Source organism: Alosa pseudoharengus, unplaced genomic scaffold (genome assembly GCF_046254945.1).
Source record: "Alosa pseudoharengus isolate Yale_2024_CS ecotype anadromous, Long Island Sound unplaced genomic scaffold, YU_APseudo_1.1 YU_APseudo_1.1_scf_7, whole genome shotgun sequence".
Lineage (NCBI taxonomy): Eukaryota > Metazoa > Chordata > Actinopteri > Clupeiformes > Clupeidae > Alosa > Alosa pseudoharengus.
In genome coordinates, this window is record NW_027468859.1 from 12339999 (window position 1) to 12356952 (window position 16954).

A 16954-nucleotide genomic window follows, 5' to 3' on the forward strand; every position below is an offset into this window, starting at 1 on the left:
CCAGCCCAGCTAACGGCTCCATCACACTAATCTGAGTCGGTGTTCTTAAAGCTACATTTTGCTTTTGCATTTTGTCTCATTTGGCTTTTTTCAAAACATGAGCTGGTGGTGTGGTGTGCAGCATATGGAGTTCCTCTGAGACTGCTCAAATGCTCAATTTGTTTGTGTGTGAATGAACAGGGGTGCCATTCTCTCAGTGGGGTTAAGAGCCCTGAATGTGGTTTGGCATAGCTCTCCTAGGAGCCTCTGTAAAAACAAGACCAGAAAATTACACGATAAAGCCGCATGAGATCCCTGCTATGAATACAAAAATTCCAATTTACGGAGTAAGCGCAATTGCATTACCAACATTATTATGATATGAGGTCTAGAGGGTGTGACCACAGCCAAAATTATACCACAGCAGGGAAACTAAACTGGTGCATTGTTCTATTTTGACGGAGAGAAACGTGTAGACAGACGGGAGCAAAGGGGAGCAGGGCGCAGAAAAAGGGCAGCGAGGGTGAATGACCCGGTGACTTCCGTCTCAGCACGATATGATGCATCGGTGAGTGTTGTTAGTAGATCACACAGATGACATTTCCTTCACGGGGCGCACCTTGCCCTTTTCTTCATGCATCAGCGGCTCGTAAATGAAATGGCCAGACGGCTTTCCCAGGCGTCCGTTAGTGTGCTGGCACTTCATCACGCACCATGCTCTTTCGCTCGTGGAGTTAATCTTCACTCGGATGCCTGGCATCAGTGTGTCATACAAGCGGAGTAAGAAATGACTTGAGTCAAGGACACCAACAAGATGTGCGCATCATTTTGGATTAAAATATGAGGAGGAACTTGAGGACTTTCATTGCTTCTTTTACGGGGCATCCCCAGTTTAATGTTGGCGTCCACCAAAGTCACGACGAGACCCCCTTTGCCGGGAAATGATGAGCGCGAGAACAGGTGCGGGTGGGGTGTCAACGCAGTGTGGGAGATGCACGAGCGATTTCATTAGCCATTTTCAGATGACACATTTCTCCAAATGTAGTCGCAGTGACGAAGCTCATCATGGTTCAGCTTTTAAAAGCATTCGGTCATCATTCACTGTGCCCTGAGTTCGAGATAGAGCTGTAATTGCTGTACTGAGGTGTCAAATGAAGCAGGAAAAACTTATCAAAGTCACCATCAAGCCGGGAGGTTTTTCTAGCTGTCTCCCTGGCAATGCTGCAGAGCTCATGGTAACCATATTATAGTTTGAGTGAAATGTTCAGTCGACTGAAAAAGGGACTCGTTCAGAGGCCCATTATGGATTTGGTGACATGTCATCTACAATCCTGACAGGGAACCTTATGAGTTTGCTTCATTTTGGTCGTAGCTGTCAGATACCATAGCGCCACCAATACACATAACACGGATTTTAGATTAATAGACTTTATTTGAGACAAACTGAAAACCCCCTAATGATCTTGGACAACCCAAAATGTCTTTCTTTGCCAGCATCGACACTGAACATAATTAGTACATTCCATTTAAAGGATGCATATGTAATTTCAGAAGGGAACTGGACAAAGATTAACAAGGATTTACTTAAGCAACGCAGTTGCCTCCTTTCCGAAAGATTCTGTGCATTTACATAACAGCTAGGTGTACTCAACTGCTGATATTCAATTTCACCCTACACACCGACTCATTAAACAAACAGCAGGTAAACTCTCTATACTGCTGCCAAAAAGAATGTTACATGACTGCGGTAAATGGGAAGTCTGCAGATTGCATACAAACAACTCGAAGTCATGGACTAACCAACATTTTTATGACATACTATCTAAGTAGCCTAATAACCCATTAAATAAATACAGGAAATAACATAATGGGCAGCAAAAATGACTAGAATTGGTCATAAGCTGCGGTTGACTGGCAAACTTCTGTAGAATTTGGTAACATTACCTTCTCAGTCCCCAATTCCATTGACAGAAATGTCCATGACCTTTGCACTAAGGAATCAGCCATGCATACTTTTCACTAAAAGGCCTCAAAATGTGCGTTTGCTGTGTATATAAGGCCATCCCTTTCCTCATTTTGCTTCGGTATCTCAAGGTATCTCAAGGGCATAAAAAAAGAGTCTATAAAAAGTATCCTGCGTTTTGTCCAGCCTCTCCCAGGATCATCAATCGAGACGCTTCACCATATACGGTCCCTCTAGCTCATAGCCCATCTTTCTGTAGTAGTTCCTGGTTCCTACCCCTGTAAGAGAAACACAATGGGGATTAATCAGAGGAAGCCAACAGATGTATTTATTTGTTAACTCAGCAGTGGCTTAGATCCATATAACGATGGTGACAGTAGGCCAAGAACAGTGTGAAACTTGTTTAGGACCAATATAAGGAATGCTTTCATTACAGGTACTATGCCCACTATCCAGGTAAAGGGGACAAGTACAGGAACGCCCTGCAATTTGGCCCTTTCAGCCGTTGTGTCTTCACTGCTTACAGGACCTACCCCCATGGAGGCTTTGCTCCGCAATTAAGACCCCAATTAGATTACCTAAAAGGCAGAGCAGCTGCAGCAAATACTCTTACTGATACACATTTTCTAAATCGTTTATTAGCATTTTGCTTACATGTTCAGTTACAGTAACGTAAACATTCTTACTACCTAAATTATCTAGCCTGGCCATGCCCACTAGATCTCCTTTCAGGGTGATACTAGTGTGAAACACGATAGTTCACTAGTGTTTCCCCAGGTCGGCAGACTACCTGCCCAATCAGCAACGAGAGGGGATGGCGCTATAGATTAAAAAACGAATGGGGCTATGGTAAATGGTAGGAGTAACGCCTGCAAACATAAAAAAATTGCAGTCGAAAGAATGTGTAAATTTATTTACAGCAAAGGTAGGTTCACATAGATAGTTTCCTGGCTACCAATGCTGTTTTTTGACAGTTTGTAAACTTTAGGCCAAGTAGGAAGTAACGTCAGGAAAACGTCAGTAACGTCAGGTGTTTTTTTAGGTTGGACCAACGATTTCAAAGTTAACGCTATGTTTAAGCCGGTCACCATGCTACTGTCATAAACGATTCCCAATCGCTAGTGACCAGTTACTTGCCAGGCTATAAACTATCCACCTTGGGGGCTAAAAATATCCGTACTGGTTTTAAACCGTGCTTCAACATTTTTGCTACAGCTCTATGAATAACTGTTCCAAATTAAATGTTGCATTATGTTGGTTTCATTTGTAATTACTTGTTAAATGAATACAATGTAGCCTATAACTAATTATAACTAACTTACTAACTAACTAACCTACAATTAATTTAGCTACTATAACTGAACTGCACTGAACTATCTACCCCAAGGTAGGTACTTGTTTCAGCCTCATAGAAGTTCCCGAACGGCTGAGATCCCATAAAACTACCCCCAGGTTTCTCTAGTGTACCCCCCCCCCCCCCAATTGTCACTCTGACATAGCACAGTAAAAAAAAAAAACTGAAAACTGAGTCAGGTACCTTGACTACTATCCCTCCCTCTGACTACAGCCAGACGGCAACATTTTCTGGTACATTAGACGTTATTGGCACAAAAATCTCACTCTCCGACAGATAAGCCAGAGGAAAGTGGTCTGGACCCGGCAGGGAGCAAGATGTAGATATGTTTTTATTTATTTATTTATTTATTTTTTTTACCTGAGATGACAGCAAGCTTGCTGGAGCCGTGCTCCTCTCGGGCTATTCTCGCCGCCTCCTCCATCAGCATCATACCAAATCCCTGCGAGGTGGAAAGGGGATGGGGGGGTTGTAGATGCAGTGATTTGTCAGTTAGGAGCACACATCAAACCCGTTAAACAGGAATGCAATAAGAGATTTGAGGAGAGACGCTGATAAGGTTCCGACAGTGCGTGTGTCAAGTTGTGACTGTATCAGTGTGTTGACTGGAATCTTCCGGTGTGTTTATGACCCTATATCTGATCCTATACGCGTCAACAGGTGTTGGAAATAGCATAAGGACATTGTGTTTGTATGTGTGTCTGTGAGTGTTATCTGCTGTTGGAACCTGGTGGGATCACAGTGCATGAGCATGAATGTATGACCGGATGTGTGTGTGTGTGTGTGTGTGTGAGTGAGAGAGAGAGAGAGAGAGAAAGAGAAAAGGAGAAAAAGAAAGAGACTGTGTCAGAGTGTGTGTTACTGGAGCTGGAGTCAGTGTGTTGGTCACCTTGTATCTACCAGAGTGTGTGTGTGTGTGTGTGTGTGTGTGTATGTGTGTGTGTGTGTGTATGTGTGTGTGTGTGTGTGTGTGTGTGTGTGTGTGTGTGAGAGCGATGGAGGGGGACTGCAGCAGTGCATGTTACCTGGTGCTGGAACTTGCTGGGATCTCTGCTGCTGACGGGCACCACGCTGCCGTAAACATGGAGCTCGCGCACGATGGACACGCCGCCCTTGAGCTCCGCCCGGAAGGACTGTGGCGAGCAGCGGCGTAGCCGGAGAAGTCCGATCAGAATGTCCTGCTCCGGGTCCTCATACGACAGAAATGTCTCCCAGCCGCCGTTCGCTACATAGTCACGCCTGATCAGCTCCACCTGTCCACACATGCACGCACGCATATACATGCATGCCCACACACACACGCACACAGACAACATTACATGGAGATCCTTCTGCAAAATAATTCCAAACTAAAAGTGTAGAGTCTCTATTTTCCCACAACACAAAGGAAACTATAGCCTTTAGAGGGGAAAAAAGTCTGAAGGCGATGTGTTTTACTCTACAAAAAGTAAAAAAGACTAGTGATGCATTTTAATGGAGATTTAAAGGAGAATACAAATCAGTTTTTTTTCCCTTTATTCTCAGAAAGCTGCAACCTGTTGTGTTTCTATTACTTTGCACAAGGATGTACCTGTTTGAAGTTTCTGTGATTTTTTTTAATGAAATGAAAATGGTGCCCTGGCCTACTGTTATTTAATTGCTTCATTCGCTCCTGAGAGTCAACAGTGAAATTAACAACAAGCGTTATGACCGCATTATTGATTGTGTGACTGCTGTGTAATGGCATCTACAGACTATGAGATTTCAGCCGTCTTAAAAGTTTATGTCAAACCATACTGTGCTGCACAGATCGAATAAATTCTAATTCTAAGTTATTAAGTCTAATAACATTAAATTTGATGTATGTAGACTGTAAGATTAATAAAGCGTTCTGAACCATAGGCTATGGCACAAGTCAATATAAAATAAAACATCATCATCAATACAATTCCCCTGCCAGTCATAGGGTCTGGCGGCTCTCACATAGTGTACTGGCCATCCTAAATGACCCTTTCAGATGTTTGTCGCAGGCCATCTTTGGTCGCAAGACTGAGACAACTGCCATCATTCATCCTATCATACAGTGTAACGTAGGACCACAATTTCTGAGCCTATGTTCAGAACAAAGTTATTGTAATTTTTCTTTCATGACAATAATCTTTTGTCTGGGACAGTCTGAAATTGCACAATGTATCGTTATGGCCCTGACATGCCTTGTGGCCTCTTTATTTAGGAGACTAAATGCCGGAGCGGCCATACCTGATAGGGTCGCACTTTGTGATGGATCTCCTGAATGCCCACCTCTCTGGTTCTTACATCCCGACACTACAGTACAGGGGTCAAAACAAAACAAAATGTAATTTACTACACAGACATAATGAGAAATTATCAAACATTAGGCTATAGGGAATTCCATGCCTTTTTACGGTTCAACTTTCAGTTCGAACAAACTTAACATGACGTGCAGTAATTTATTGTGTAAATGTTTCGCCCTGCAATAGTTTATAGTTATTACATATGTATTTTGTTTTATTTATGTTTGGGCTGCTGTGAGAGGTCTTTACCTCAGTGCCCATGTCCTTCATGCGGGCCAAAGCCAGCTCCCTCAGGTTACCATGCTCCACCCCAGAGCTCACCAGTGGCATGGGGATGTCCCTGGGACAAGACAGAGGACCAATCACATGTAAGTATTTGATAAAAAGTATTTCTTATCATGTAAGGATTGGGGTTAAGTTCAGTTCAGAAGATTTTATGACCCAAAGGCAGCTAGCAATAATCAAAAACTTTTATTTAACTCTTGTTAAGTGAATCTATGAACTTAAAGGTACACTATGCAGGTATTAGGTATTTTTGGCGACTGTAGAGCTCCCTCTAGAGTCGCGATATATTTACATTTCACTCTGCTGTTGTACATAGCAAACTTCTCGTGACTTATGCCCCTGTGAAAATACTTTTGTTGTGGAGGTGAAGGATCTCCAAAGAGCTATATAGACTGACAAGGTAATGTTTTACGATTCTCGGGAGATTTGCTGGAAGTTGCATGGCTGGTTTTCTCGGCAGCGACTCGCTACATCTATGCTGTATAGCTATGCTAGGTGAACAATCTGCCTATTACAAGTTTGTTTACCATCAAAATGGCTTCGTAGAGGTTATATTAACATGAAAATCTTGCATAGTGTACCTTTAAGTTGCTCCTTGTATTGACATGATCAACAAGGTAATGTGTGTAAATAGCCACCCAAGCATGGACCTTCAATATCGATGAATGAAGACATTCATGTCAAACACTGCTAGCCTTCTAAAGTGCCCTTGAGTTCTAGAAGCCCTCTAGCGTTCTGCCGCGCGGAGCGTGCCTCACCTCTGGACACGATACACTCGGGTCCAGGGCGGCACCAAAGCCAGGATGCGGGCCACCAGGTCCACGAGGGCGCTAGGAGAGTAGCTCTTGTAGCGGCCTGTCTTCCACAGCTCGTACAGACCCGTCCCGCGGATCACCAACGTTGGGTACAGCTTCAGTCCATCTGGACGGAACGCAGGGTTCTCAAAGAACTCCTGAAGAAAGTGCAGAAGAAACCACAAAAGCAAAACAATACGGAACTTGTGAGATGGAAGCTTAGGAAGAACTAACGGCAAAATTATGTGGAATATGGTGTATGACATCAAACTAAATTGTAGGTTTGGCCTACATCAGTTCATCACTGCTGGTTCTCATGCAGTAAACTTTGCTTCTGCTGGGTCGCCATGGTTACCAAAAGAGGCCCCGGCAACTCCTTCCAACGTCACAGGCTTTGCGTCAGACGTAGTTTGGCCGTGAGAGCCGTTACAATCTCTGCGACAGCACAGTAACTTAGGACGCCTCAGTGAGTGAGCACACGGACACATGAGTGTGTCATTCCAGCAGACAGCGCCACTCAAGGGGCTTTTACATATTAATGCAGTTGACAAAAATAATGTACACACAGAAATCTAAAAAGTCTGGTTGGCATTGCTGTCTGTGTTGAATCGGAGTACCGATTTTGTCTAAAAGTATTGTATGTCTGTCTGAGGTTTACACTGGATGTGTACCAAAGTGTGTGTGTGTCGGTGAGGTGTGTGTGTGTGTGTGTGTGTCGGTGAGATGTGCGTGTGTGTGTGTCGGTCGGTGAGATGTGCGTGTGTGTGTGTGTCAGTGAGCAGTGTGTGTGTGTGTGTGTGTGTGTTGGTCGGTGAGATGTCTGCGAGGGGCCAGATAAGTGAGCGCCTGGGCTGGAGACGCCGTTTAATGGGATTCTGCTATCGGCCTCCGTTTCCTCGCTCCTGTGCCAACCCCCATCTCCCCCCTCTGATACCAGGGACAGGGACAGGGACCCCTCGCTCCTCAAGACACAGCGGGCGGAGGAGGAGAAGTGGAAGAGAGCAGGAGACAGCAAGAGAGAGAGTGAAACAGAGAGGCGAGAAGGGAAAGTGTGACAGGCAGGTGGAGCGCAGCTAATGCCGGAGCTGAAAGCAACAACAAGCAGAGAAGAGAAATGAAGAAAAAAAAAAAAGAAAAGTGAGCTGGAATGGAGCTGGAATGGAGCTAAACTGACAGACATGGAGAGCGAACAAAGGAGCAGCAGAGCTAGAGATAAAAGACGAGTGCGAAGCAAACACAGAGGCAGGAGAAAGAGAGAGAGAGAGAGAGAGAGAGAGAGAGAACACCCTGTGACGTAGGTGGGCTCTTTGGGAACTGAGCCTGAGTGTGATAGCACGGCACTCGTCACATTAGGAGGCAGTGGAGTAGCCAGGGCCAAGCATTAATCTTCCCTTCTCCAAGCCCAAAACCCCTCCTCTGGTATCTACACATCTCCAGAGAGGCCTGCTCCAGCCAAGCCACCGGCAAATACTACTTACTGATCGCAATCAGATGAGCCCAAATGAGAGGAAGATACAGTACGTCTACAGCCAAGGAGAATATCAAAGCAGGGTATGATGCAACGTTGGGGGGAAGGGGGTATTACTTTGACGACATTCTGAACACTGAAACATGATTGGGATGTAGTTGTGAACTACATTCACGACAATAGTTATTAAATCTTCTCAGCGCAGCTCATGGAATCGGATGGTGGGGTGAGAAGTTTTACTTCAATTATGTCACATCAGAGAATATTCAGAATAAGCATTGATATGGAAGTAGTCTTTATACTTTCTGAGAACACCTTACTTTTGAAAAAATATTTTTTTTGTTTTGTTTCAGAAACAAATCAACATAGCTATTTTAGATATAAATCTCTTTAGATATCTAGGTCTATTAATCACCAGGGGTCATTTTTTTCCCAGACAAGAATTACCAAGGGTACAGGATTAAAGTTTGATGGACAAGCATTAATTTAAATCTATGATGAGCTTAATCCTTATCGGAGACCACCTGGCCTAGGGGCTTGGGCCCACTGTGCCATGACTACATAAAACGAATAACTCAAATAATCAAAAAATTACGAAATAATCACATACCACAAAAGAAATTTAGATCCTTCAGTGCTTGTTGAATAAACACAATAAATTGCCAGTGAGATAACAACTTTTCTCAAACGGAGCCGTAGAAGTGACAAAAAACATAAAATAAAATAAACAAAACATTTCTTCCACAGATGTTCTTTCCTCACACTGCACCAGGCTGCCTCAGACACGCTGCTAACAGTTTCAGAAACTCACTCACACACGAAGCCCCGGCAGCGGCAGCGACACAAAGGACTTCCTGGCTCTGTGCTCTGGTGGAGAGAAGGCTGAATAGGCCCACCCATGCGGAGACACCCCTGATTGGGATTGCCTCTTCACTTTAATGGAGCTCTCTGTATTAAAGGCCCCTTCGGTAATAAAGGGACAATTCATCCCTGATAATGGTGACTGCTGTGTGGGGAGTATAGCGATGTGTGTGTGTGTGTGTGTGTGTGTGTGTGGGAGGAGGTCTCCGAGAGGGGAAAAGCTGGGGATCCAGGGGAGGATGATCTGATGTGCTGCACACACAGATCATCATCCACACCTATGCACACACACACCCAGATCATTACACACTATGCCCACGCACAGAAGGCAATATACTCAAGGCCATCTCAGTCCCTACTCCCTACACACACACGCACATATATATATATATATATATATATATATATATATATATATATATATATATATATATATATATATATATACATATACATATACATACACACACACACACACACACACACACACACACACACACACAAAAGTATAGGATACGTTACTGCCTTTGAAATCACCCAACCTCCTCAGCCAACACACACACACACACACACTTCTGCCTTATTCTCCCATTCAATCATCATCACATCAGTTTCTTGCCAATCAACAGTCTGTTATACTTCGAGAACTGAAATTTTCCAGTAAGCGAGACAAGGAACAAAATCAACGTCACAATGTCTCCCATAAGCCCTCATGCTTCATCCTGCACCAATACCGGGTCCTCTGATTCCAACAATGTGGTAAATGATTCTGCAATATAATACCGCCATAGTGATCCAACCAAAACTAATCCGCCTACAAGAAATCATAGAGGTGCAAGACTCTGGGGACACCCAGTACCCTTTGTGTGCAATGTGTGCAATTCTGTGGGGTCACAACAAGTCAATGTTCTCATTGCATACTCATTTTGAAACTGAACATGTGTGAGTGTGACAGAGAGAGCTCTGGTGCAAGGGTACACATGGAGATCAGACAGAGAGAGGAGGCTGGTTCAATGTGTGTGTGTGTGTGTGTGTGTGTGTGTGTGTGTGTGTGTGTGTTACTTACAATGAACTGCTCTATGTCCCGCTCCATCCCCACGTTGGGCAAGTCGGGCATCATGTGGGACACCACCTTAAACCCGGCATCTTTGGCCAGATGGAAGGATTCACACACCGCACGCACCGTGTGGCCCCTGATAAGAAAGACACAAATACACACACAGTGGGCACACACACACATACACACACACACACACGTGTAGCAGGACAGATCCATAGTGTTCAGTCAACGACTGGGTGTAGTGACCTCAGCTCCAAGTGCTGGCCCCTTCACCTGTTTGTGTCTCGCGCCACGTCCTCGTAGACGCTCTGGACGCCGATCTCCAGGCGCGTGCAGCCGTAGCCTAGCATGTCGCTGAGGTGCCGCTTTAGGCAGTAGTCTGGCCGCGTCTCTATGGTGATGCCCACACACTTAGTGTTACTCCGCTCCGAGTACCTGTGGAGTGGGCAGAGTAGGTGAGCACACACAACTCGGCAACAAGAGGACTGATCCAAACAAGTTCACATCAATGACTGTATTTATAGCAAGCACACTATTGTTCTTAAGCTTTCTTTATTATTATTATTATTAGTTCAGCTATTTTTTGGGGCAAATTCTTGTTCTTAAAGCTTTTGAGATATCAACATGGTTCCACCTCTATACTGTATATACAGTACAGTCATTGGTTCATCATATATGGCAACTACAACTGATGCCGATTCTGATATATTGTTTACTTCTTATTATTGTACCTTATTCTCCTTTATGCAAACTCTGATAGAAACCTCAACAACTACGCCTGACAGACCTTAACTCATCACTCATCTAAAATCTCAAAGCCAACTCTTAACAGACTTAAAATGTAATCTGAAAATATAGCCGCAAGCAGCAATGGCGGGCCCGAGCACCTGCGGGCCGCAACCCGTGACATGTCGGAATCCAACAAAGCACCGACGTGGTGCGTTTGTGAAATGTACATATTTGATGCGTGTGCTATTTGTTTTTGTATTTTATTTTCTGCCACATGTACTTGCTTGGCCAGGTGGGGGCGCAATGCAAGGCAGGCCCATTGGGTGTCATCATAATATATATTAACCTGAGAAATTTCAGATTATTAATTTTAAGCAAAGAACATTTCTGATACACTTTTTGGTTGGCCAGATGGTGGCGCTATGTTAGGCATGGAAATTACACATGTGAATATCATCACAATAATGATATCCAAATTTTTTGTAAACGTTCAGATCAATCAGTTAAGGCATTGTCCATTTTCTGGCACATTTCCTGCTTGACCAGGTGGTGGCGCTATGCCAGGCAGGCCCATTGGGTGTCTGGATATCACCATAATTAAAATATCTATTAACATGAGAAGTTTCAGACCATTTATGCAAAGCATAGAGCATTTCTGGCACATTTCCTGCTTGGCCAGATGGTGGCGCTATGCTAGGCCTGTGAATTACGAATGTGAGTATCATCACAATAATGATGTCTGATATTTTATAAAGTTTCAGATCAATCACTTAAGGCATTGTCCATTTCTGGCACATTTCCTGCTTGGCCAGGTGGTGGCGCTATGTCAGGCAGGCCCATTGGGTGTCTGGATATCATCATAATCATGATATCTATTAAGGCGAGACACTACAGGTGAATAGGGTAACATTTTTAACAAGCAGATATCACTATGAAACTTACCCAGTTGATTACTTACATTAATATGAGAAAAAAATGTATTACAAGTCTTCTGTAATTTAATGTTTACATATGCAAATTAGGCATTATCTAATTAAATATGCGCTAATTTCAAAACAAGAAACCTGAGCATTGGATACAGCCAGGTTCAAAATTATGTTTTCATTGTGTTCAGATAATAGATGTTGAAAAAATTACAGAGGGATTTATGAATATCTACTTTAGTTATCCTGTAAATCAGAATATAATGTCAATAGCCCTAAAAAAATCGATTTTTGCCATGTTTTTAGGCATAAAATGTCATGTAAGTCAGGCTAGGAATATATCAACAAACCCCTCTGTAAATATCTTCGAAATATAGTTAGGCATAAGTCTAGAAAGTTTGGTGTATGTAAGTGCTTCTGAAGTGGAGTTTCCTTGCTCAGAGTGGGAGAGGAAACTCGTTTTGAGAAAACAGCCTTAAAGACAGCCAATGAGATTCCGTTCTCAGCCTAGACTCGTCTTTGAACTTTCGCGATTGGTTGCTGATACAAAGGAAGTGTCCATATATGGATCACATATCCTGCACATCCTGCGTGATACAGGAAAAACAGAGCTTTCCAACGGTACTACACACAATATGTTTTGGGTCACAGTCGCGGGAGTGCATGCAAGGTTAGAATGCTAACTTTTGCTGAATTTAGGATAAATATATAGGCGCGAGTAGACACAATATAATGAAATAAACACCTAAATGTGTAAATCGGACTTTTTTGTTGAAGTAGTGTGATAGAATACATGCTAAGGTAACAGACTAGCTCTAAATCTCGAAATTGACCAGTGCATGAAAAAACGATGTTTTCACCTGCCGTGTCTCGCCTTAACCTGAGAAGTTTCAGACCATTCATTCAATGCACTGTGATTTATGACACATTTCCTGTTTATGTGGTGAGATATTAAAATCATATCAAATATATAAGTTTTCAAAAATCCCTTCACAATTTAACATCAGCGACATCTTGGCATAATATTTGCCAAATTTCAAATGAATCTGACAAACCGTCTAGGAGGAGTATGTTCAAATTGATCATATGGCATCAGTATAATTGTCATTCTTTCTGTTGCCAGTTGGTGGCGCTATGGCAAACATGCATTATGGGCATGTGAATATTATCATTAACATGGTCTTTAATGACCTGTGAAATTTAAAACATTTCAAGCCATGCATGGTGAATTATGACACATTTATTGTTTATGTGGAAGGGTATTAAAATGAATAATTTCGCCATTTCATCAAATTACAACATATAAAAAAAAGCTTCACAATTTATAATCAGGAACATCTTGGCGTCATGTATACCAAATTTGACATGAATTGGATCAACCGTCTAGGAGGAGTACGTTAAAATTGATCATGTCCACAACGCACAAAATCTCAATTACCTCACTTCCTGTGGGCGTGGCTAATGGCATGTTAATACAAAAGTTGTTTGTTTTTGGGAGTTACATACACCCACCAAATTTGTTGTGTGTATCTAAAACTATATGCCAACCACAAGTCACAGTGACATAAGGGGGCGCTATGGAGTTCCTGGGCAACTCCCGGTGCCAAGCTTTTATCCCTGTCTATTCACTGTATCACTTGATGTGTGTTCCAAATTTCATGCGTTTTCACCCATGGGAAGAGCCTCTTTTGGCATCATGATTCATCACATATTTCATAACATATTAGTCTGCACAAAATCCCAAATACCTCACTTCCTGTTGGGCATGGCTAATGCATTGTACATACGAAAGTCGTTCATCTTGGGGAGATACAGACACCTACCAAATTTGGTGTGTGTAGCTGAAAGTATATGCCCACCACGGGATCAGTCATCTAAGGGGGCGTAAGGGGGCGCTAGCGAGTCTCTGGGCCATACCCCGGGGCCAAGCTTTTTTACCTAGCTGCTTTGTGTGACACCTGATGTGTGTGCCAAATTTAAAGACTTTTCGATTATGTTAACCACCTCAAAATATTTGCCAACAACGGGATCAGTCACCTAAGGGGGCGCTAGCGAGTCCCTGGGCCACGCCCGGGGTCAAGCTCTTGTACCTAACTGCGATGTGTGACACCTGACGTATGTGCCAAATTTCAAGAGTTTTCGACCATGTTAACCACCTCAAAAACAGGAAAGCAAAAAAGTAGAATAACAATAATAATACTCGATAATAATAATAAATATAGCCGCAAGCGGCAATGGCGGGCCCGAGCACCTGCGGGTCGCAACCCGTGACATGTCGGAATCCAACAAAGCACCGACGTGGTGCATCTGTGAAATGTACATATTTTATGCGTGTGCTATTTGTTTTCGTATTTTATTTTCTGGCACATATCCTGCTTGACCAGGTGGTGGCGCTATGCCAGGCAGGCCCATTGGGTGTCTGGATATCATCATAATCATAATATCTATTAACCTGAGAAGTTTCAGACCATTTATTTAAAGCATTGAGCATTTCTGGCACATTATCTGCTTGGCCAGATGGTGGCGCTATGCTAGGCCTGTGAATTACGCATGTGAATATCATCACAATAATGATATCCAATATTTAATAAACTTTCAGATCAATCACTTAAAAGGCATTGTCCATTTCTGGCACATTTCCTGCTTGACCAGGTGGTGGCGCTATGGCAGACAGGCCCATTGGGTGTCTGGATATCATCATAATCATAATATCTATTAACCTGAGAAGTTTCAGACCATTTATTCAAAGCATTGAGCATTTCTGGCACATTTCCTGCTTGGCCAGATGGTGGCGCTATGCTAGGCCTGTGAATTACGCTTGTGAATATCATCACAATAATGCTATCCAATATTTTATAAAGTTTCAGATCAATCACTTAAGGCATTTTCCATTTCTGGCACATATCTTGCTTGGCCAGGTGGTGGCGCTATGTCAGGCAGGCCCATTGGGTGTCTGGATATCATCATAATCATGATATCTATTAACCTGAGAAGTTTCAGACCATTCATTCAATGCACTGTGATTTATGACACATTTCCTGTTTATGTGGTGAGATATTAAAATCATATCAAATATATAAGTTATCAAAAATCCCTTCACAATTTAACATCAGCGACATCTTGGCATAATATTTGCCAAATTTCAAATGAATCTGACAAACCGTCTTGGAGGAGTATGTTAAAATTGATCATATGACATCATTATAATTGTCATTCTTTCTGTTGCCAGATGGTGGCGCTATGCCAAACATGCATTATGGGCATGTGAATATTATCATTAACATGGTCTTCAATGACCTGTGAAATTTAAAACATTTCAAGCCATGCATGGTGAATTATGACACATTTATTGTTCGTGTGGAAGGGTATTAAAATTAATAATTTCGCCATTTTGTCAAATTACAACATATCAAAAAAAGGCTTCACAATTTATAATCAGGAACATCTCAGCGTCATGTATACCAACTTTGACATGAATTGGATCAACCGTCTAGGAGGAGTACGTTAAAATTGGTCATGTCCACAACGCACAAAATCTCAATTACCTCACTTCCTGTGGGCGTGGCTAATGGCATGTTAATACAAAAGTTGTTTGTTTTTTGGAGTTACATACACCCACCAAATTTGGTGTGTGTATCTAAAACTATATGCCAACCACAAGTCACAGTGACATAAGGGGGCGCTATGGAGTTCCTGGGCAACGCCCAGTGCCAAGCTTTTATCCCTGTCTATTCACTGTATCACTTGATGTGTGTGCCAAATTTCATGCGTTTTCACCCATGGGAAGCACCTCTTTTGGCATCATAATTCATCACATATTTCATCACATATTAGTCTGCACAAAATCCCAAATACCTCACTTCCTGTTGGGCGTGGCTAATGCATTGTACATACGAAAGTCGTTCATCTTGGGGAGATACAGACACCTACCAAATTTGGTGTGTGTAGCTAAAAGTATATGCCCACCACGGGATCAGTCATCTAAGGGGGCGTAAGGGGGCGCTAGCGAGTCTCTGGGCCATACCCGGGGCCAAGCTTTTTTACCTAGCTGCTTTGTGTGACACCTGATGTGTGTGCCGAATTTCAAGACTTTTCGATTAGGTTAACCACCTCAAAATATTTGCCAACCACAGGATCAGTCACCTTAGGGGGCGCTAGCGAGTCCCTGGGCCACGCCCGGGGTCAAGCTCTTGTTCCTAACTGCAATGCGTGACACCTGACGTGTGTGTCAAATTTCAAGAGTTTTCGACCATGTTAACCACCTCAAAAACAGGAAAGCAAAAAAGTAGAATAACAATAATAATATAGAAAAATAATAATAAATATAGCCGCAAGCGGCAATGGCGGGCCCGAGCACCTGTGGGCCGCAACCCGTGACATTTCAGATTCCAACAAAGCACCGACGTGGTGCATTTGTAAAATGTACATATTTGATGTGTGTGCTATTTGTTTTTGCATGTTATTTTCTGGCACATTTACTTGCTTGGCCAGGTGGGGGCGCAATGCAAGGCAGGCCCATTGTGTGTCATCATAATCATAATTTAAATTAACCTGAGAAATTTCAGATTATTCATTTTAAGCAAAGAACATTTCTGATACACTTTTTGGCCAGATGGTGGCGCTATATTAGGCATTTGAATTACACGTGAATATCATCACAATAATGATATCCAATATTTTGCAAAGTTTCAGATAAACCAATATAGGTATTACCAATTTCTGGCACATTTTCCTGCTTGGCCAGGTGGTGGCGCTATGCCAGGCAGGCCCATAGGGTCTCTGGATATCATCATAATTATAATTTCTATTAACCTGAGAAGTTTCAGATCATTCATTCAAAGCATAGAGCATTTCTGGCATATTTCCTGTTAGACCAGATGGTGGCGCTATGCTAGGCATGTGAATTATACAGTATGTGTGAATATCATCACAATAATGATATCCAATATTTTATAAAGTTTCAGATCAATCACTTAAGGCATTGTCCATTTCTGGCACATTTCCTACTTGGCCAGGTGGTGGCGCTATGCCAGGCAGGCCCATTGGGTGTCTGAATATCATCATAATCATAATATCTATTAACCTGAGAAGTTTCAGACCATTCATTCAATGCACTGTGACTTTATGACACATTTCCTGTTTATATGGTGTGATATTAAAATCATGACATATTACAACATATAAAAAATCCCTTCACAATTTAACATCAGCGACATCTTGGCATAATGTTTGCCGAATTTCACA

The 16954-nt window shown here is 42.6% G+C and overlaps 1 protein-coding gene across 1 annotated transcript in view; it reads right to left on the reverse strand.

Moving 5' to 3' along the window:
• Positions 1-1391: 1391 nt before the first annotated feature.
• The window catches only part of elp3 (elongator acetyltransferase complex subunit 3), a 32984-nt gene continuing 17421 nt past the window's right edge, over positions 1392-16954 (reverse strand). Inside the window, exons 8-15 of the mRNA XM_076272664.1 lie at positions 10332-10493; positions 10065-10191; positions 6634-6827; positions 5840-5930; positions 5535-5600; positions 4322-4549; positions 3657-3738; positions 1392-2220 (exon numbers count right to left, since the gene is read on the reverse strand). Of these exons, the coding sequence (XP_076128779.1) occupies positions 2144-2220; positions 3657-3738; positions 4322-4549; positions 5535-5600; positions 5840-5930; positions 6634-6827; positions 10065-10191; positions 10332-10493 (1027 nt within the window). The 3' untranslated portion in view covers positions 1392-2143. The remainder of the gene's footprint in view (positions 2221-3656; positions 3739-4321; positions 4550-5534; positions 5601-5839; positions 5931-6633; positions 6828-10064; positions 10192-10331; positions 10494-16954) is intronic.